The following is a 21,371-nucleotide window of genomic DNA, read 5'->3' as shown; positions in this document are numbered from 1 at the left end:
CGGATTATAAAACAATTAGACTTTCATTAGATTACTCTTCGTGATACGATTACATTGAAAATCAGGGATTGTGAATATGCTCGAGATAAACTACTGGTTTGAGGACAATTTTTTATAAGACAATGAGTATTTCGCTCGTGGCTTTTTTACTTTTGATAGTGATTGGTAGTTGGACCATTTGATGCCATATATTGCTATAGTTAGAATGTAGAGTTTTCGGATGTAGTTATTTTTAAATAGGAAGTATAATTTAATATCATGCCAGTATGTCGCTTGATTCCTAAAGAATCTAGCCGCAAACATACGGTTTAGAACATGACATAGAATTTGATTAAAATATAATATTTTTGGGATATATGTAATTCCTATTGAGTATAACTTACACACAGTAGCCTTAAATGATAATGATTACTTAAAAAGAGACTTTAAACTTACGTGCACTGAAGGCAAGGTCCTGATGCGGACCTAATAACTTCTCCAACACGATACGCTTGTCCGCGAATTTGACAGCCGCTTCGTTTCGCAGCTCCCTTATATGCATGAGCGTGGAAGTGCGGTGGCAACGTGGTTGTCGTCGTGGTTGTCGTTGTGGTGATATTAAGCGACGTGGCCATTGACACAGGACACTCGTATCTTGGACAACAGAATCCACTGATCGGTTCCTCGTGACAACCTGGGATCGGCGGTGGACAGCTTTGTTGCAGACAAATGATGTCGCTTCTGAAGCAGAAGCAGAAGTCGCATGGATCATCTCTTGGAATCTGTTGCGCCGATACATAAACTTTGCCGCCATATCGGCAAGTTCCTGGTCCGTAAATAGCTTGATCATCTTCGTCGTAATCTTCGTCGGGACTCAAGTAACTGCCACCATGTGGAGGGAAGTGTGGATTGTCTTCTCCAGTTACCGATTGATCAGGATATTCAGGAACTTGCGGAGCTAGAGTACTCGTAGGTCGTTCGTATAGACTTGGTTGTACAGGTCGTTCAGTGGTGTGATTCACTGGTGGAAGATGCTCGCCAAATCCACTAGGTAGTTGACCTTCAGATGGCTCTTCTTTCTCGGTTGTCGATGGAGCTTCCGGCAATGCAGCTTCTTCTACCTCTTCTTCTTCTTCCTCGGCTGATTCAACCGATGGTTCCGTTGGCAGCTCGTGAGTTTCTCCTTCTTTGTGCTCTTCAGGAAGCGGTGGTTCAATTGTACTCTTTTCTTGAGACTGTTCCGTTGACACTGAAATTGCGTGCTCTTCCTCAGGAGCCTTTTCAGTTCCTGGGCGTTCTTCTGCTTCTTGTGTTGAAGTTTCGATTGCTGGTTTGGTAGGAGGTTGTGCTTCTGGAATGCCAGGCTGTGTTTCCGTTACCGCAGGTTGTGCTTCTGTTACCGCAGGCTGTGCTTCTGTTACCGCAGGCTGCGCTTCTGTTACCGCAGGCTGTGCTTCTGATACCGCAGGCTGTGCTTCTGTTACCGCAGGCTGTGCTTCTGTTACCGCAGACTGTGCTTCCGTTACAGCAGGCTGCGCTTCTGTTACCGCAGGCTGCGCTTCTGTTACCGCAGGCTGCGCTTCTGTTACAGCAGGCTGTGCTTCCGTTACGGTAGGCTGTGCTTCTGTTACCGCAGGCTGTGCTTCCGTTACAGCAGGCTGTGCTTCTGTTACAGCAGGTTGTGCTTCTGTTACAGCAGGCTGTGCTTCTGTTACTGCAGGCTGTGTTTCCTCTGAAGGTTGACTTGGTTCAGCTTCCTTTGTTGTAGCTTCCGTAGCTTCAACTGGAGACACTGGAACTTCTCCTTCTTGAAGAGATGTTGCTTCAGCTTTAGCTACTGGTGTAGTTGATTGTGATAATTCTTCTTCGGCAGTGATAGGAAGCTTAGTTGTGTGTTCTTCAACTTGAGGAATTTTAGTCAAACTTGATACTAATTCAGGGAATTGTTCTTGGAATGAAATACTTTCAGTAGTTTGAGGAACTTCTTTTTCGGATTCAACTGTTTGCTGTTCAGCTTCGACTGGCTTTCCTTCTTCAGGAATCTCCTCAGTTACTTCAGTGGGTTTCTTTTCTTCAGAAAGTGTCTTTTCAGTTACCTCGCTAGGCTTCTCTTCTTCAGGAAGAGCATTCCCTGTTGTCTCGGTCGGTTTCTCCTTTTCTGGAAGAACCTCTTCTGGTGCTTTGGTAGGTTGAGCTACCTCTGGAACTTCGCTAGGAAGTTCTTTCTCTGCTGCCTCGGTAGTAATTGCTTCTTCTGGTACTGCAGTTGGAATCTCTTTCTCTGGAACTTCTGGTGTCGGGACTTCTCCTGCAGGAGTTACGTTTTCGGGAGCTTCGGTCGAATATTCTTCTTCATGAGCTTGAAGGGGAACTTGCGGACCTTCAGTAGCTTGCACCGGTCCTTCGGTAGCTTGCATAGGACCTTCAGCAGCTTGCACTGGTCCTTCGGTAGGAAGTGCTTTTTCTGGTATCGCAGATAGTCCTTGTTCTGTTGTTTCTTCAGTCGCTATCTTCACTGGTATTTCAGTAGAACCAACCTCGGCAGGTGCCTTAGAAACAACTTCAGTTACCTTTACGATTTCCTCTACTGGAGTTGTTTGCTCTTCAACAGTCGTCTGTTCTTCTTCCACTGGTTTTCCCGTTGCTACTTCTTCCGCTGGTTTGCCTGTTGCTTCTTCTTCAACTGGTTTGCCTGTTGCTTCTTCTACGACTGGTTTGCCCGTTGCTGCTTCTTCTGCTGGTTTGCCCGTTGCTGCTTCTTCCGCTGGTTTGCTCGTTGCTGCTTCTTCCACTGGTTTGCCTGTTGCTTCTTCTACAGACGGTACACCAGTCTTCTGCGTCATTTCTTCTTCCGGTTTTTCTTCCGTCACAGAAGATTGTTCTTCAGGAGTTGAACCCATTTCACTCGGCACAGTCGTACCCTTCTCTTCTGTTACACCCTCTGTTAGAGGTTTCTGCCCTTCCGTTGTCTGTTCTGGCAAAATTGGAATTTCTTCTGGTGCTACTGTGGAACTGATTTCCACAACTGGAGGTAGTGTTGCACTAGGTTGTTCTTTTCTTGTAGCTGTGATTCCTTCACCTACCATATCAGGCATTTTGGTCGTCTCTGCAGGTGTCACACCTTCTTTTACAATTGGTTCCTCAGTTCCCTCTTCATGTTTCTGTTCTCCCACAGTTACAACTGGCATTGTAGTTTCCTCAGATGGTACCACAGATTCTGTCACTTGCTCTTCTTTCTTTGTTACCTCTTCTGGAACTTCAGTTGGCTCTGTAATTTCAGGCACTTCACCTCCAACGGGAGCTATATTTATTTTTTCAGTACCCGGTTGCTCCTCTGGTTCAATAGGTTGTTCCTTAATTCCTTCTGTAGTCACTTCTTCAGTAGCAGGTGCCCCGGTTTCCTTCTCCATTGAAGGTTGTTCGGTTTGTGTTTGAGGAGAAGTCAATTCAGGAGCTGTTCTCACTGTACTAGCTTCAGGTGTTGCTTCTGTAATAGTTTCCTGAGATACAGGAGATTGCGTAGCTTCCGACGATGGTGTAGTTTCCTCTGCAACAGGTGAAACAGATCCTGCTGTTTCTTTCACTGCTGGTGTTACTTCAGGTTGTTGCTCCTCACGTAGCGGTGTAGTTTCCTGTTCAGGTTTCATTTTAACGATATTTAGTTGTCCTTCAGTGACCCCCTCTTTTTCTGCCGTTTCCTCCGTTTTAGTGGATGTTGAGGGTTGCTCAGTGCTTACCTCAGCAGCTTCGGTAGAACTTGATAACTGTTCTTCGGGTAACTTCACAGGTTGTTCTTCGGGCGTTGTCGTAGTCATCTTAACTACGGTTTCCTTAATTCCGTCTTCTGCTAAAGTAGTAGGTATCAAAGGTTGTTCAGTTCTTTCGGGTACGGCATGTTCTTCTTCCGGAGTAGTTTCTGAAACAGTTTCTGGTTCCCTTGTAGTTTCTGCACCCATGATTGACGGCGTGGTTATTCCTTCTTCGAGTGCTTCTGTGTTACTTGGTCCTTCTTTAGTCACACTAGGCGCAGTCATTTCCATTTCTGCCGTTACGGGTGTTTCACCTTCAGTTGGTTTAACAGTTCCTTGTTCTACATGAGTCACTTCATGTTCATCGCCTGCTGTTACACCTTCTTGTGAAGTAGACACTTCAGCAGGTGGTATGGATGTTTTTTCAGATTCTGCTTCACCAGGTTGGACTGTCTGTAATCCACCTTCTGTAGTAGGTTGTTCAGGTTGAGCAAGTTTTTCCTCTTCAGCTGGCTTAGTTTCCTTTACTCCTTCTTCTTCGGGCTGTGTTACCGATTCTGGGCCCACAGTAGTGCCTTCTTCTAGTGGTCCTTGAGTTTCAACATTCACTGAAGGTTGACCTTCCGTCACTGCAACCTCTGGCAATATGGAAGAGCTTGGTACTTCAGGTTCCTTGCTTATACCTTCTTCTGAAACTGCAGGTGAAACAGTTATTTGTTCTTCGCCTTCTACAGATTTTTCTCCTTCTTCAGCAGATGGAATAGATGATTGTTCAGCCGTTGGCCTTATCGTGGTAGAAGCTTCCTTTTCAATTCCAACAGAAGTTTGTTCTTCTTGGACTCCTTCTGTCGTTACAACTGTCTGTTCCCCACCCGCAGCAGTACTTGAAGGTTGCTCTTCAGGAGCCTGCCCTTCGATCGGCTGTTCCGTAGATGGAATCTTGGTTACCTGTTCCTCTGGGATTTTCATAGGAGTGCTTAATACTTCTGGTGAAGTTTCTTTCGCTTCCCCTGGAGGTATTTGACTAGAAGACTCTATCTGTGGAGATACTGGACTAAGAGTTTGTTCTTCAGGTTCTTTTGCAGCTTCTCCAACGGTAGCCGTTTGTACGTGTTCAGGTTCCGCAGATTTCGGCGTCGTTTGCTTTTCTTCGGAGAAACCAGGTGCATGTGTCTGTTCAGTCGTTTCTTCATGGGATATGTGCATTTCTGGTGCCATAGTCGAATGTTCCCTGATAGCTTCCGTTGTGCCTTCCTTCACTGGAACTTCAGCTGTCGGTGATACAGTTTTCTGTTCCTCTTCGTATTTAGGCGTTTCGTGTTCGATCATATGATTATCGGACTCTAACCCTGCTGTAGGCGTCGAGTCACAGGTGTACATCGGGCAGCAGGCATCCTTGCTAGTATAAATTGGCATGCAGTTCGATAAATGATTGGGAGGCGGTGGGCATTGAACAAGGTCGCATTGAATGATGCTACTGATGCAACGACATTGAAGCTGACAAGGATTGGCTGGAGGAATTATAGAGTTGTTGCTGTAAGATTGTCCTTCGACGAGACAATTGCCTTCTCCTGGAATTGCTGGTGGTATATAAGGAGCTTCTGTAGATAGTCCTTTTTCTGGAATTGTTTCAGCTAGAGTGGATTGTTCGGCTATTTGTTCAGTTGTAGCCTTCGGCGCTATTTCTGCATAAGGTGTGGTCTCCTGAATTTCTTCTTCTTTGGGTGTTGCAAGCGATACACCTGGAACTTTTTCTTCTGTAATAGGAGCCTCTGATTCCTTCTTTTGAGAAGCTTGAGTCGTTCCCTCTTCTTTCAATGGAGTTTCAGTTTGAGCTTTTTCTGGAATAGATACTTTCTGTTCCTCTTCTGGTAATTTCGTTTCTTCAGGTGGTGCTGCTGTTGTCTTAACAGCTCCAGGTTCAACCGGTGAGACTTCAGGGGTTTCAGTCATGATACCAACCTCAGGCACTTTAGCTTCTTGCTCGGTTGTTTCACTTTGAATAGTTGCTGTTGATGCTTCAGCAGGTAATTCTGGTTTTTGAGTGATTCCTTCTGGTAGTTTTTCTTCCTCGGTAGGCTGCTCTGAAGCTTGTATGGTTGGTTCCGTAGAAGCTCCTTCGTGAATAGTGGGACTTTTTGTTGTTTGCTCTTGTGACATACTACTCACTGTTTGTGCTTCCTCGGTGTGCGAAACTTCTTCCGTAGCTGTGGTGATGGCAGCTTCTGAACTTTGTTCTGGAAGTTCTGTCAACACTTCAGGTACCTCTTTCGGAGCAGACGAACTAGAACTTTCTTCTACACTAGGAACTTCCGTAGGTGCTGTTTCAGGAGTTTCAAAAGGTTTCTTTTCGATTGGAATTTCAGTTGGAATTTCTACAGATACTGGTACAGTTTCCTGAGAAGGAGTGGCTTCACTTGGTTTCTCTTCTACAACCCCTTCAGTTTGATTTTCCTCTGAAATAGGTCCTTCAGTTGGCTTTTTCTCTGCAACAGGTCCTTCAGTTACTTTTTCCTCTACAGCAGGTCCTTCAGTTGGTTTCTCCTCTGTAACAGGCCCTTCAGATGGTTTTTCCTCTACAGCAGGTCCTTCAGTTGGCTTCTCTCCTGCAACAGGTGCTTCAGTTGGCTTTTCCTCTACAACAAGCCCTTCAGTTGGTTTTTCCTCTACAACAGGTCCTTCAGTTGCTTTCTCCTCTGCAGCAGGTCCTTCAGTTGGTTTCTCCTCTGCAGCAGGTCCTTCAGTTGGTTTCTCCTCTGCAACAGGCCCTTCAGATGGCTTTTCCTCTACAGTAGGCCCTTCAGTTGGTTCTTCCACTACAACAGGTCCTTCAGTTGGTTTCTCCTCTGCAGTAGGACCTTCGGTTGCTTTTTCCTCTGCAATAGGCCCTTCGGTTGGTTTTTCCTCTGCAATAGACCCTTCAGTTGGTTTTTCCTCTACAGCAGGTCCTTCAGTTGGTTTCTCCTCTGCAACAGGCCCTTCGGATGGTTTCTCCTCTGCAATAGGCCCTTCGGATGGTTTCTCCTCTGCAATAGGCCCTTCGGTTGGTTTCTCCTCCACAACAGGTCCTTCAGTTGGTTTTTCCTCTACAGCAGATCCTTCAGTTGGTCTCTCCTCTGCAACAGGCCCTTCAGTTGCTTTTTTCTCTACAGCAGGTCCTTCAGTTGGTTTTTCCTCTACAGTAGGTCCTTCAGTTGCTTTTTCCTCTACAGTAGGTCCTTCAGTTGGTTTTTCCTCTACAGTAGGTCCTTCAGTTGGTCTCTCCTCTGCAACAGGTCCTTCAGTTGGCTTTTCCTCTCCAGCAGATCCTTCAGTTGGTTTCTCCTCCGCAACAGGTCCTTCAGCTGGTTTCTCCTCTACACCAGGACCTTCAGTTGGTTTCTCCTCTACACCAGGACCTTCAGTTGGTTTCTCCTCTACACCAGGACCTTCAGTTGGTTTCTCCTCTACACCAGGACCTTCAGTTGGTTTCTCCTCTACACCAGGGCCTTCAGTTGGTTTCTCCTCCGCAACAGGGCCTTCAGTTGGTTTTTCTTCTACAGTAGGTCCTTCAGTTGGTTTTTCCTCTACAGTAGGTCCTTCAGTTGGTATTTCCTCTACAGTAGTTCCTTCAGTTGGTCTCTCCTCTGCAACAGGTCCTTCAGTTGGTTTTTCCTCTTCAGCAGGTCCTTCAGTTGGTTTTTCCTCTTCAGCAGGTCCTTCAGTTGGTTTCTCCTCTACACCAGGGCCTTCAGTTGGTTTCTCCTCTGCAACAGGTCCTTCAGTTGGTTTCTCCTCTACACCAGGACCTTCAGTTGGTTTCTCCTCCGCAACAGGTCCTTCAGTTGGTTTTTCCTCTGGAACTGGACCTTCAGTTAGTTTCTCCTCTACAGTAGGCCTTTCAGTTGGTTTTTCCTCTACAGTAGGTCCTTCAGTTGGTATTTCCTCTACAGTAGTTCCTTCAGTTGGTCTCTCCTCTGCAACAGGTCCTTCAGTTGGTTTCTCCTCTGCAGCAGGTCCTTCAGTTGGTTTCTCCTCTGCAGCAGGTCCTTCAGTTGGTTTTTCCTCTACAGCAAGTCCTTCAGCTGGTTTTTCCTCTGCAACAGGACCTTCAGTTGGTTTTTCCTCTGCAACAGGCCCTTCAGATGGTTTCTCCTCTGCTACAGGCCCTTCAGTTGGTTTTTCCTCTACAGCAGGTCCTTCAGTTGGTTTCTCCTCTGCAACAGGCGCTTCAGATGGTTTCTCCTCTGCAACAGCCCCTTCAGTTGGTTTTTCCTCTGCAACAGGTCCTTCAGTTGGTTTCTCCTTTACAGCAGGTCCTTCAGTTTGTTTCTCTTCTGTAGCAGGTGCTTCAGTGTGTTTTCCCTCTGCAACAGGCTCTTCAGTTGGTTTTTCTTCTGCAACAGGCCCTACGGTTGATTTTTCCTCTGCAACAGGCTCTTCAGTTGGTTTTTCCTCTACAGCAGGTCCTTCAGTTGGTTTTTCTTCTGCAACAGGTCCTTCAGTTGGCTTTTCCTCTGCAACAAGTCCTTCAGTTGGTTTTTCCTCTGCAACAGGTCCTTCAGTTGGTACTTCCTCTGCAACGGGACCTTCAGTTGGTTTCTCCTCGACAACAGCTTCTTCAGTTGGTTTTTCCTCTGCAACAGGTCCTTCAGTTGGTTTCTCTCCTGCAGCAGGTCCTTCAGTTGATTTTTCCTCTGCAATAGGACCCACGGTTGGTTTCTCCTCTGCAACGTTCTCTTCAGATGGTTTTTTCTCTAGAGTAGGTCCTTCAGTTGGTTTCTCCTCCTCAATAGAACTTTCTGTTGGTTTCTCCTCTTCCACTGTCTTTCCTTCTTCCTCTGGTTTTTCTTCACTTGTTTTCTCTTCTTCTTCAGGTTTTTGTTCAACAGATTCTTCAGCTGGTTTCTCTTCTTCCGCTGGTTGTTCTCCTTCTGCGGATCCCTCGATTGGTTGTTTCTCAGCAGGTTTATGATCTTCAAGGGGTTTTTCAGTTATTTGAGCTTCTCCTGCCACAGCAGTTTCTTCTTCTTCTACAGGCTTTCCAGTTGGCTTCTCTTCTTCAAGAGATGGCTTCTGAATGCCTTTTTCCAGCTCAGGCAACTTTTCTGCACCCATTTCATCTTCTTTACGTTCAGTAATAGGAGGTTTAGTTGGCTGATGCGCCTCTATAGGAATTTGTGTTCCTTCCTTTCCTAATTCTTCAGTCATTGATTCCTCTGTCGGAGATGGAGTCACTGGTCCTTCAGTTGGACCCTCTTCCTTCGTTGGCTGCTCCGTTTTTTGTTCTTCTTGCACTATTCCTTCAGATGATGTTTCTTTGGTTATCGGTGCTTCAGTTTGTTCAAGAGCTGGTTGTTCACTAACCTCTGGTGCTTCTGTTTTCTGTTCTTCTGGCTCTATGGTTGGGTGACCTGTAATTGTTAGAGTGCCTTCCGTTGGTTCTTCAGCCTCCGTCGTTTCCTGAGTTACTGGTGAACCTTCGAGTTCTGAAATCGTTGTTTCTTTTGGCATTTCTTCAACGACAGGTTTTTCACTTGCTTCAGGTCGCTCACCTTCGCTGGGGGGTATTTGTGTTATACTTATTGTTTTGTCAGCTTCCTTAGTAACTGGAGATTCCTCTTCAGTAATTGGTTTCTCAGTAGCCTGTTCTTCATGAGCTCCCGAAATTATACCAGGCTTTTCGCTTGGCAAAGCTTCTCCCGGCGCAACAGTACCTTGTTCTTCTTGTTCTGTAGCAGGTTTCTCCTCTGGAACTGCGTTGACTTCTGTACTTATTTTCTCAGTTTCTACGGTTTGCTCTTCGATGGCTGGTTGCTCAGTTGGATATTCTTCTGTTATAGCTGGAGTTGGAACCGATATTTCAAATACGTGTTCTTGAGGTGCTTTCTCGGCTTCTTCAGCCGGTTTCTCTTTGGAAGCAGTAATTTCTTCACTTGAATCGTTCACTTCTTCGGAAGAGGTTTCTCCAGATTCTTCGATAGTCAGTCCCTTTGTCGGTGACTCTCGTTCTTCAGAAGACTCTTTTGCCGGTGAAACTTCGGAAGACGATGTCTCCGTACTTTGTTCCTCTGGCAAACTAGGTCGTTCAGTTTCTTGTGGTACTTCCTCTGGAATTTCCGGGGCTGATGTTGAAATCTCTGTTGCAGGGCTAGATTCAGTGCCTTTCGCAGCAGCTTCTGCTACCTCTTTCTCTTCACCCGGAACTTCACCAGCTTCCGTAACTGGAGGAACACCTTCTATAGCCTTCTCTGGCGCAATCGAAGTGGACGAAGGCGCTTCTTCGGGCAATTGCGCTTCCACTGTAGTTCCTTCTTCTATAGGAACAGCTTCTTGTTTAGGAGCAATTGTTGTTTCGTGAATTGTAGGTACATACATGGACGAACCTTTCTGCTCAGGTGCTTCAGTTACGAGACTGCTTGGTACATGGAATTCTGGTGGCTTCATGTCAACATAACCTTCCGTAACGTAAATTTCGGTTACTGCATCCTTATCTTCTGCCTTGCTCTCTGGTACACGTTCCGTAATCGAGATACCTGGTGGACCACGTTCTGGAATTACAGGAGTTCCCTCTTCCATGTGGTACTCTTCTGTTACAGCTGGATGCTCACTAGTTTCCGGTACTTCAGGAGGAATCATATCTTCCTTCTTGGGAGCCAGACCAGGCATTTCAGGAACCTTGTGTCCAAATATTGGTAGTTCTGTTTTCTGTTCCACTGGAACTTCTGTAGGTATTGCTTCTATACCGTGTTCTACCGGCGCTGCAGGCACTTCTGTAGGTAATTGCTCCGTGCTCACTTCCATTGGTTTCTCCTTTTCTTCTTCGAGAACTTGCTCAGGTTTTTGGGGAACTTGTTCTGTACTTGGAACCTCTTCAATAGATTTCTCAGTTGTTATTTCAGTCTCAGGCGTTGCGGCTTCTTCTGGTTTCTCTTCAATGGGTGCCTCTGTAGACAGTCCCTGTTCTGATTCAGTGGCAGGAGATTTAGTCGTTTTGACTGCTTCAGTTACTTCCCCTTCGCCCAATGTTTTAACTGTTGTCGCTTCTGCTTCATAAACTGGAGATGTTCCCTTTTCTTCGCTGAGAACTTCTGGTGCTTCGCTTGGAAACTCTGGTGCTTGCGTAGGCATCTTAGCTTCCTCCACTGGATGCTCCTCTGTAGGTACTGTCTCTTCAGTAACACTTGGCTCTTTCTCCGAAACAGTCACACTTTCTTTCGTTGGTTTCTCTTCGCTTGGCAATTCAGGTTGTGCTTCCTCAGGCACTTTACTTTCAGTTTGTGTTTCTTCTGGCATTGCTTGTTCAGTAACTACCTCTGGTCTTTCTTCCCCTCTTGCCGTAGTTACCTCTTGCGGTGTAGTCTCCAGTTTTGGTGACGATTCTGGTACTTCTTTTGGAACTGATATTTCGGTGACTTCTTGAGTAGTTTCTTCTGCAGGTGTAGTGGCCACTTCTTCGCCCTTTTCTTCTACTGATGGTGCTTCCGTCGCTTCGGCTTTTGTTCCCTCGGGAGATTCGGTTAATTTTGGTGCTGCGCTAGATGCTTCTGTCACTGCTACAGTATCTTCAGTTTCTTTTTGAGTTGTTGGAGTTTCTGGAGCAGCGGTTTCTTCCAGAGAAGGAACTTCTTCTTTTTTGGGTTCTTCTGTAGACGGCGCGTTTTCAACTGGCGCTTGAGATGTTACAATTTCGTGATCTTGAGGAATGACGTTGTCAGAACCTGGGAAGGTCTCTTCTGCTGTTTCAGGATGCAGTGCTTCTTTCTCAGCTATTGTCACAGTTGCAGCTGTAGTTTCTGGAACGCGTTCCTCGGTAGATGATTCCTCACCTCTAGGTAATGTAACGAATCCACCATGTCCATCTTCTTCTATGCAATAAAGAATGTTTATATAGAACTAGTTTCGCGAACGTTGGAATGTTCGCTGCGTTTAAGCAGTGTAATAAAGGAAGTTGTTTCTTACCACACTGATACGTGGTCGGGCAACACTCTCCTTCCGGCGGTGGCAAGGCTGTGCAATTCTTTCCATGAGTTTTCATCGGTGTTCCGCAATCTTGCACAGCGCATGCGATGTCACCGCGGAAACAATAGCAATGCTGACAGGGCTGGGTCGAGTAGATCAAGTCACCGTCCTCGTAAACTTTTCCTTCGTGGTAGCACTGCGGTGTTGCTCCTGGGGCTATCGTGGTAGTCATAATTAGACCGGGCGTTGGTTCAACCGTCGTGGCGAGTTCCTCGTCGTATTCTGTTGAAGATTTACAGTTATAATCCAAATGAAACATATACAGAAATTAATCTTGATGAATGATCAAAATTGCCGAATACTGATCAATACAATTAGTGAATCTTTACTATACAAATAATCTTATTGTATCAATTAAATAAAAAAAAAATGAAGGGAGAAAATTTTCAAGTAAGCTTAGTTAGAGTTTATAGTTTACATAGTCGACGAAAATGCTTTGGGAGGATTAGTGCTTTTCAAAATTTTGTCGATATCTTACGTTTCTTTCATAACGCAAGTAACATGGTGTAACAAAAATTCACATTTTTTTTATCACAATGTTTCGCTGTTTAATGCCGTTTACAAGAAACTTACCGCAATTATATTTGACAGGACAACAAATTCCCGGTTGATAAACAGGCTTGCATCCAGCGACACGTAAAGTACACTCCTGCATGACGCAAGTAGTCCTATTCCTGATACAGTAGCAGAGTTCGCAAGGATTCTGAGGGTCAGTGGGTAATTGGGCACCATCCGCGTAGAACCGATCGTCAACATTACATCCATAATTGTCGTGGAAACCGACCGCCGTAGAACCGGAAATTGCTGGCGCGCTAGTAGTCGAGGTCAACAGTTGTACCGGCACTTCTGGGCAGGTGATGACAGGACAACACTGATCCGGGCGTTTTTCAACCGTGCAGTCTTGGCCAATCGCCTTGGTGAAGGGACAAACCCTCAAGTAACACATCAGCATTCGATTGTGACACGTGCAGTTCAGGCATGGCTCGTTCGTTATGATTCTATCGCCCTCCGCATAGTGTTGAAAGTTATAGTAGCATCCAGCTGTGGCTGTAAATTAACAAAATTATTTGGAACACTTATTTGTGTTTTTCTTTTAAATTTATATAGAGATTAAATTTTTTGAGTTGAACTGGATTTAAAGAGAATAATTGAATTTTTCTAATTAGTTTAAAGAGAATGAAAGATTGCATTCTATTAAAGAATATGCATTACAGAGTTATGTGAATATGTGATATTGAAGGTTAAAACGGTGCACGACGTTCTTAATATTCATTGAAAGAATTGAATCGTTAAAATGGCACGTGTTGTCTGTTCTACTCCGATAGAAGCTACAATTAACCTCACGTCGTCGGTAACGTGCGTGTACATTGATTAGATTAGGAGTAATGAAAGTCGTCACGGCGTACATACCTCCATCGTATTCTGCTACTTGTGTGCTATCCTGGTCATATACAGGCGCTGTAACAGAAAAATATATACATTTCATTTCATGTTCTCATTATATGATCCAATGATTTCCTATTCAAACGTAATAATTCACACAAATTATTAGCAGGAGTTTGTATTTATAGTTCAACTTAGTTCCCACAGTTCTTTGATTTGAGAGCTATATTAAAAATACTCTAAGATTTCAAAGGTGATAATACTTGCAGCGCTTAAATTATGAATAGTACGCGTGCCAAACATGTAAATAGGAAATAATTGATTTAGTGGAAAAGTGTGTAAATCCCGTACCAAATATTAATTTTGTTTCTATATTTACATATTTCGCTCAAATTATCGATCAATTTATCAAAATTAACAAAATATATATCTTTTTACTCGTATCGAACTCTTCAATTTTTAAACATTTTAATAATTCCTTAATGATTTCTCAGATTTTTCTTAAGTTTTCCAGACGCATGGAAATACTTATAAACAGAGTTGTGCATAGCACGAAAATAATATTCATTTCCTGGAATTCATTATGGAAATTCCAACGTTGAAATAGCGTATGTACGAGGCTAAATAATCTAAGGAACTCTATTTCCCATGAAATTTCATAGGGAGACGAGTCGTGTCTCTGCATGCAGTTTATCATAGTAATTACCGGCGGGATGCGTTTGTCCGGAGGGTGAGCCGGGCTTTAACAACGGAGTGAGTCAAAGCGTCATATGGCGCGAGCGTACGTGGGCGAATTCTCGTTAACACCCTCGCCCCAGTCGAACGAATTGTATGCCGAGTGTGCATGGAATACAGAATTCTTTTATTTTTTTCACTCTATCTCTTGCTCTGTCTTTGCCATTCGTTTATCCTTATATCCTTGCTAGTTTTCACCGTCGACGAATCCATAGTAGAAACGCACGTGCACAAGCTTCGTTCTATCTCTATCTTTCGCTTTCGTTTCGTCTTTATCGTTCGCCTTACACGGCGTCGTTTTCGCAATTTCTTCGGAATTGAAGTGCTGCGCGCGCGACTCGAGAGTTCGATTGTTTGTGAAACGCGACACGCCACCCTTTGCAAGGTACAATCGCTTCTCGCCATTCTTCCTACTCGAACAATAAGCCTCTCTATTCGCCGATAGGATCTTCTCTTTCTAGGATGTTCTCTTTTTCCGGTTTACGTCTTCGACTCGCGTTTATTGCGAATTTCAACGAAGCCAGATTTTCTTAGAATGAAAGTTGGATATTGGTTACGAAAGAATTTGGAAAGTACGAAGCTATTATTGGCGGAACTAGTTGCAAGAGACTTTAGATAGAACGGAAAGACAGAAGTCTTTTGATACAGGATTTTACTGTTTAATATTAGATAGGTGGTTTTTCTGAAAATTGAATTCCTTAGAATTTGTATTTGAGATTAATAAAGATACAATAGGCTGAATAGAGGAATAATTGTTTCTTTCTGTGATCGTTTCATATTTCAGAATATTTTCAGAATTTATTGTTATAAATCTTTATTAGAATATTTTTGTGCTATACAGTTTTTGAACTGCGAATGTTTCTAATATTTCAATAATGGTGATTCTATTCTCTATCTATTCTGTGTGTGTACTTTGATTTCGAGATACTTGTTTCATAAGCTACTGACGTGAATGTGGAGAATGTACGAATTCGCAAATGACGCGCCGTCCTCTTTTCGAAAGTCTCTGCTTGTACTTTTTTCTTTGAAAACCGTCCAGGAACTCTTTGAAATGCACAAAACGTCTCCGTACGCGGATACGTGCATTGCGAGGCGAAGGATTCGAATGTCCAGCATGATCCCTTCATTGAACGAACCGTGCTGGCAGATTTATTATATGGCGCTGAAGATGCTTCGCGAACTCTTTTATGGCTCATATTACGATCTCCTTTTTTTCAAATCGACTACCTTGATAAATTTTAATACCATCATCTCGGAGACTGGAGTCGAATAGACCTGATTAGTGCGAAGTGGAATCTTTCTTCGACAGACAATATTTCATTGAATATTGATCATATGACGTAGCTTCGAAACGTTGAAATTCAAATTAATTTCAAGCTTCCTTTCAAACATTGACATTTATCTTAGAACTTCTTTAGAACATAATAGACCTAAAAGATGTAATAGTTCTTTAAACATTTACAAATCTTATATATCTAAAAAAATAGAAAACAATTGCCGAATTGGTATAACTTTTCTAACATGAATGAAATTGTATGCTCGTTCAATCCATTTTTATTTAAATTTCCATGTTCCATAAACTCTATTATTACATTATTTCATTCATCGTTAAGATGCACTCACTCCGAAAGAACGTAACGAATGCAGATGATTTTCTTTATACAAAAATTTTCCTTTCTATTTCACAATGAATCATTTCGTTCCAGATTCGACCAAAAAACCTATATCCCAGCTGACGAGCACTACGACGTGGAGACCGCTCGATCGGAAGTCGATCCGCGACTCGAAGGCGCGAGGTTGAAATGCGCGGCGTGTGCGTTTCCGCACGGTGTTCCCGGCCAGCCACGGTAGAAGATTCGCGTTTCCATCCTACGTGCTTTGCTCGGCAAGCCAAGGCATATTCGAGAATCAGCATTCCAGCGCTGTGCGGAGCGTGCAGCAGGCGTCGGTTTCCAGCGAATTGAATTGTACTGGGAAGCACACCGTGGTCTGTGAATGGAAGGGCCATCCGTGTCTCTGTCGCGAGTCCCACGAACGGATCCCAGCCGCGTGCCTCCACGTTACACGGACCCAGCACGTACTACGCGTATACATATATATCTACATATACATACTATATATAAGTTGCTCCATCGAGACGATTCTTGTCTTGCACGATGGTCGTGCTAAATTATTACGGCTCGTTCGGCCCTTGCCAGCAAGTAAGGCTTCATCGTGGTGTCGGCGTGTCGCACGAGATTACAATCTTGGATCACTCTGTATTCATTCAACAGGAACGGACAACCGATGAACGAGCAAATTTACGGCAACTGTGCCCGGTTTTTTTCTCCGCATTTGCAAGAACCTAGATGAACGTCTGTCGAGGACCCGTTACATTGTCTCTGCTTACTGACATTATCCGGCCATGTAAATGGACGAAGGGACGACAGGTGCCACAAAGAAAGTTTTTGTATTGTTGGGATAAACAATTTGTTCGCTCAGCAGGGCGAAAGATATCGGAGAACCGGTTCTTTTTGTTGTGAATTTCTTCTGTATTCAATTTTCATGCAGAAGATCGAAAAAAGTAACCCGTTTGTCCAGTGGTTCGATCCTGATCGATTTAAAGAGTCGATCGAATTAAGTGGAATAAATTGACGGAGTAACGGCATTATTGACTGTCAGAGATATTTCTGTTCCCGGAAAGATGAACTCTAACAACAATAATATTTCATTTCAATCTGTAATCTATAAAAAAAAATCGTTGCTGCCTCTATTTATTAATTTATCATTAATATGTAACAGTTCGATCAAGAAACTAATATAAATTAATTGAGATACTTGCAAAGTACATATGTTTCTCGAAGAAGGAAAGTTCCGGTCGTTTCGTTCCACGTACAGGTTCTTCGACCACGGAATTGCATTGCATGTAATTAACCAAGGACAAACAGACGGCCTTTGAATTATCTCTGAACAATAATGGCGATCTCGCCTCGTGCGGCGAGGAAAAAATTCATACGTTCTCGTAGGAACGGTAATCGAGGCCGAGCTCTTATTCATCCTCAGAGACGATTCATTATATAAGTCAATGTTCTCCGGTTATTTAGCTCTTACTCGCTCCTTCGATCGAGCTTTTTATTGCCGAGTCTTATGATTCTCTTTCCCTCTCGGTCGAGCGTGTGTTCAACGGCTCGTACAACGAGCTGTTGCGGTCTCGGAAGAGGAAAAGAGGAGAGAGCCAGAGAGAGAGAGACAGAGAGAGAGTTTGTGGAGGTTGGTCAGGCGAGCGAGAGCAAAGGCATTGCGCGCGCGTTATGAAATCATCCCGGCGGCCTTGCCTCGCGAAAGTTCATTACCATCAACCGCACACGCTCTGATGAGCACCTGGCTTTCTGCTTCCCGGCGCGTATCGCGTGCACGAAATTCTGCACTACGTGTCTCCCAAGGTCGCGGTTACCCTGCACCGCAACCGCCATGAGGATTTCTCTTCATGGCGATGGAAGATGAAAAACACAATGAAGTAATTGCAACCCTTGTTGCGTCAGATGAAAAGCTCTATTACGAACAGACTCTTTAACTGGAAGACCGAGAACTTCGTAACTTTCTGTCATTAGTATTTCGTCGGTAGTATTTGGTTTGTTGGTTGACATTTGGATGATGTATAAAGTTACGATTCTGGAAAGTTCATTATGGTTCATTGCGATTTGGAAGATTTATTGAATTAAGAAAATTTCAAATGGGAAACGAAAGAGTAATGAAATGTTACTGTTTGTACTAAAATAAAAGCTGGACATGATAACGTAGTAGAAAAGAAACATGAAATAGCGAACTATATTCTACAATATATTTTGTGCTTCATATTCTTCCCATAAATCGGAGATGATAAAAGTGAAGCCAAACTTTTTGGCGGTACATTGATGTGCATTTTATACATAATTATTGCATCCTTCTGATGAGATCTAATATTTTCCTTAAGTAGGTAATCACTTTATTATGGAAGAGTTGATATTTATAGTTAGATTAGGATAAGTTCTACGATTAGGTTAACTAGCGAGTTTCATTAATCATCAGTGTGCTACTCGTTTATCAAATACCCACTAATGCCTGAATAATTAGGTCGTCCATAGAAGGAAGCTCTTCTCTCAACAGAAGCTACAAAAACAGTGAAAAATCATCTAGCAATCTCGCGTAAATCAACATGATTAATAATTTTCAATTTCTAGCATTTATGTTTACCATTTTTCGCAAAGAGGCTCGATTAACTTGTTCATTATCCCATGTTTAGAACGATACTTTCTAACATTAACATACACAAGCTCTTCGCACGCGACGATAAATTGTACGAATGGCAAATGATGACGAATGACTATCGTCGTTAGCGTTTACGTGAGAAATTAAAGCTTCCCTAATGGGTCGGAAAGTATCACTACTTGTGCTCTTCCGACATTCAATGTCAATGTCATTGGTATCGAGCGTGTTGCATTAAGAGAAGTTGACTAACCGGTTCTGGCGTAATATCGCGAACGTTCGCTCGCAGCAACGGGGCTGTTTCGAGGACAATTATAAATTATCTCCTATTTTCAATCGAGTTTATTGCCGCTTACAATATCGCCAAGCTACGGTAAAACGAGAATGAGATTCGAAGACAGGTGGCTAGAGGAATAACTGGTAGCAAGTGCAACTTCTTCTTGCGGTTCTGTTATGAACGATGGCACAGCTGTGGTTACTGAATGCAGATGTTCATCGTCGTTGGTTACTTCAGAAAACAAAGATGAAAACGTATTTTCGTAAGATTCGGAAGCTCTTCTGCTTGTAAATCTATCGATTCATCGGTTCCTGTTTTACGTATTATTCTTTATCTTCGAAACATCGTTTGGTTATTAGCAAACAAGTTTTCTTAGAGATAATAACTTCAAAGGAAATGATTTATAATGTTTTATTAATGGAGGCATAGGATTTGCTATAGCGATGGTTTCAATCCATTCACAACGAAATATTGGTTTCGCTTCATCGTAAATAATATGTGATTGTTTGATTGAGCTGAAACGAAGTGCAAGCTATCATTTGTGATCTGTAAAGGACGGTATTTCAAGAAAGCATTTCAACAAAATTGAAAAATCTCGGAAGATTCGATATGATCGACTGCAAAGTACATTTTCCGATAATATGTTCCAAACTTTACCAATATAATCATCATAATCGAGTCCCGTAACGACGTTGATGAAATTTCAAATGTTACCTACAGCGCGCATAATATATTCATAAAATGTACTCGTAACTGTTCGAATACTTTAGTGAGCCTGTGCGCGTCACGTTCAACTAGGCAAATTCGCAGAAAGGTCCGGTGTCACGCGTTTAAAGCACGAAGACCGTTTCCCAGGAGAGGAGCCTCGAATTCCAGGACCCGTGCCAGAGGCAGAGAGAAATTAATACGATCATTTAATCCGTGTCACGACGAAGTTGCACCCACGCGTTCCGTTATACCATACCTTTTGTCGAATGACCGCCGCTGACCTCATCACCTCCGGTAAGGTAGCGAAGAAAGGAGCTGAGGAGGATAAAAGGAGAATCAAGCGAAGGAATGAACGAAGACGGAAAATATGGGAACCTGTTAGGACGTACCAGTCACAAGGAACCCTTTTCTCAGTCCTGCCAGTTTCCAAGAGGATCCTTCGGACCGGTATAGTAAAACCGGGCTGTTCCATCATTTGTTCTTGTTCCCCGTTTAGGAGTTACTTCCGTCTTGAAATGTGTTTTCACGCCCGTGACGATGATCGTAAACGACAACGATAAGGAGCCGTGGTTCGCAAATAGAGTAGAGGAAAGTAAACGTTTGTTGGGACGATGCTCTGGCGCGATAGAGAGGGTGTATAGGGAACGGTATATAGAAACCTTGGAGCTATGTTGTTACAGAGTTTTCATGGCGGTAATGAAAATAGTAATTGGAATGAAATTATCGCGGTAGGCGGATGTTTTTAACGCCAGAAATACTAAAGTTTGCTTTTTATACCGTTGGAATAATCGTCAAAGAATCACATGCAATTATTTTAAATAAAACATCACTCAGCTTCGTGAGAATCACTCAGTTGTTGGCTTTTTAACAGTGTAATAAAATGAAGAATTTACTATGAGCGGTACTTTATCGTCAAGATTCCTCGCACTTCTGCTACCAGATACAACATATAAATGCTTTTAACTTTTTATTTTATGGGAATTGGAATCCTAAAACATGCACCGTTGTGAATCGACTGAAATTTCTATAATAAAATGATTAATTGTTGTGGTTATTCCGAAGAAATCCCAACGTTAATAGGTCAACATACCTTAACTGGTCTTTTTACGGTTAATTCAGATCGATGCCCTTTTCTTTGCCGGGGCAACGAATTCTCGACAAGGATTATGTAACCCTCGTGTACCAGAAGAAAAATAAGGCGTTTGGAAAACCAGCTAATTATGCAGGAGTGTTTGTACAAGCGCAGCGTGCGTGTACTCTTGTTAATGACGGTTGACCGCTACGTTTACTTTACCGCTCTTTTACACGTCCCGAATTTTAAGTGACGTTCGAATTCGCCGTTTGAAACGCGCGAACAACCTCAAAACCTTTTCCTTTTCTCTCGGTATTTCGAATCGCGTTTAAGATTCGAATATTTGCTGCTAGACAGTAGGGTAGCAATTAATTACCGCGATAACGAGGAAAGATAGATGTATCCTCAAACAGGCGCCGAGACCCTCCTCAGGAGGCAAATAAACCGAATGTGTTTGCCCGAGCATGTTTGATACCGGCGTGTTATTTGTCTGGCAAATGTACACGACCAAGACCAAGAGTCTTGAAATTACTCTGATTTTAATTAAAGATATCCGTGTCCAACAGCAAGGATGTAAAATCGATTTTGTTATTATTAGCCGGAAAGTTATTACTGTTAGACGTTTGTACAGATGAATCGATGTTAAGTAAATTTCATTTTTATCTGTCGCACTCTGAGACTGAATTATGAGTTTAAGTAACTCAACGGAACGAAAATAATAACTTCGATTATTTATTACAGGAGTGAATAATAAAATTAAAAATAATACAAACATGAAGTATATTAATTATCTATCCTTACAATGCAGTATTTTTATAAATAGAATGGAAATCTAGTAATGTGTAAAGTTTGAAGATTTTGCATTCCCCTTGTTAATTCCGTAGTCGTTCACAGTTATCTCTTTGTTACCGTGAGAGTTAAACGAAAGAAACCTTGAGATTTCTTTTAATACCAAATTGTGGTTCAATTTCTTCTATCCTTCTAACTTATCTCATTCCTATTACAAGTTAACTACCAAACTTAACAAAACCATAACCAAGGAATTTTCTATTTATCGATAGAACTGAATAAATCTAAAAAATCTAGCAAACTAAAAAATCGAGCAATTACGCTAACATTACGATGAGATAACTCTTTCACGTAACAGACATTCCAAGAATGACGTCGCATTCGCTGAAGCAACTAAATTATTCGATAATATTTTCAGGAAACGTCAGACGAATGGTTCGAGAGCTGTCGAAGA

At 42.9% G+C, this 21,371-nt stretch overlaps 1 protein-coding gene across 2 annotated transcripts in view; it reads right to left on the bottom strand.

The window, feature by feature from the left end:
- Positions 1-21,371, bottom strand: part of LOC117165757 (uncharacterized) — a 60,533-nt gene that overhangs the window by 2,030 nt on the left and 37,132 nt on the right. The window contains exons 3-6 of one of the 2 annotated variants that reach the window (XM_033349118.2): positions 13,140-13,187; positions 12,303-12,776; positions 11,670-11,951; positions 436-11,572 (exon numbers count right to left, since the gene is read on the bottom strand). In XM_033349118.2, the coding sequence (XP_033205009.2) occupies positions 436-11,572; positions 11,670-11,951; positions 12,303-12,776; positions 13,140-13,187 (11,941 nt within the window). Of the gene's footprint in view, positions 1-435; positions 11,576-11,669; positions 11,952-12,302; positions 12,777-13,139; positions 13,188-21,371 lie in introns of both variants that reach the window. The other variant, XM_033349117.2, reaches the window with a different exon arrangement.

This window comes from Bombus vancouverensis, chromosome 3 (genome assembly GCF_051014615.1).
Source record: "Bombus vancouverensis nearcticus chromosome 3, iyBomVanc1_principal, whole genome shotgun sequence".
NCBI classification, from domain to species: domain Eukaryota; kingdom Metazoa; phylum Arthropoda; class Insecta; order Hymenoptera; family Apidae; genus Bombus; species Bombus vancouverensis.
The sequence above is the reverse complement of the archived record's forward strand: the minus strand, read 5'-3'. Positions and strand labels throughout refer to the sequence as shown.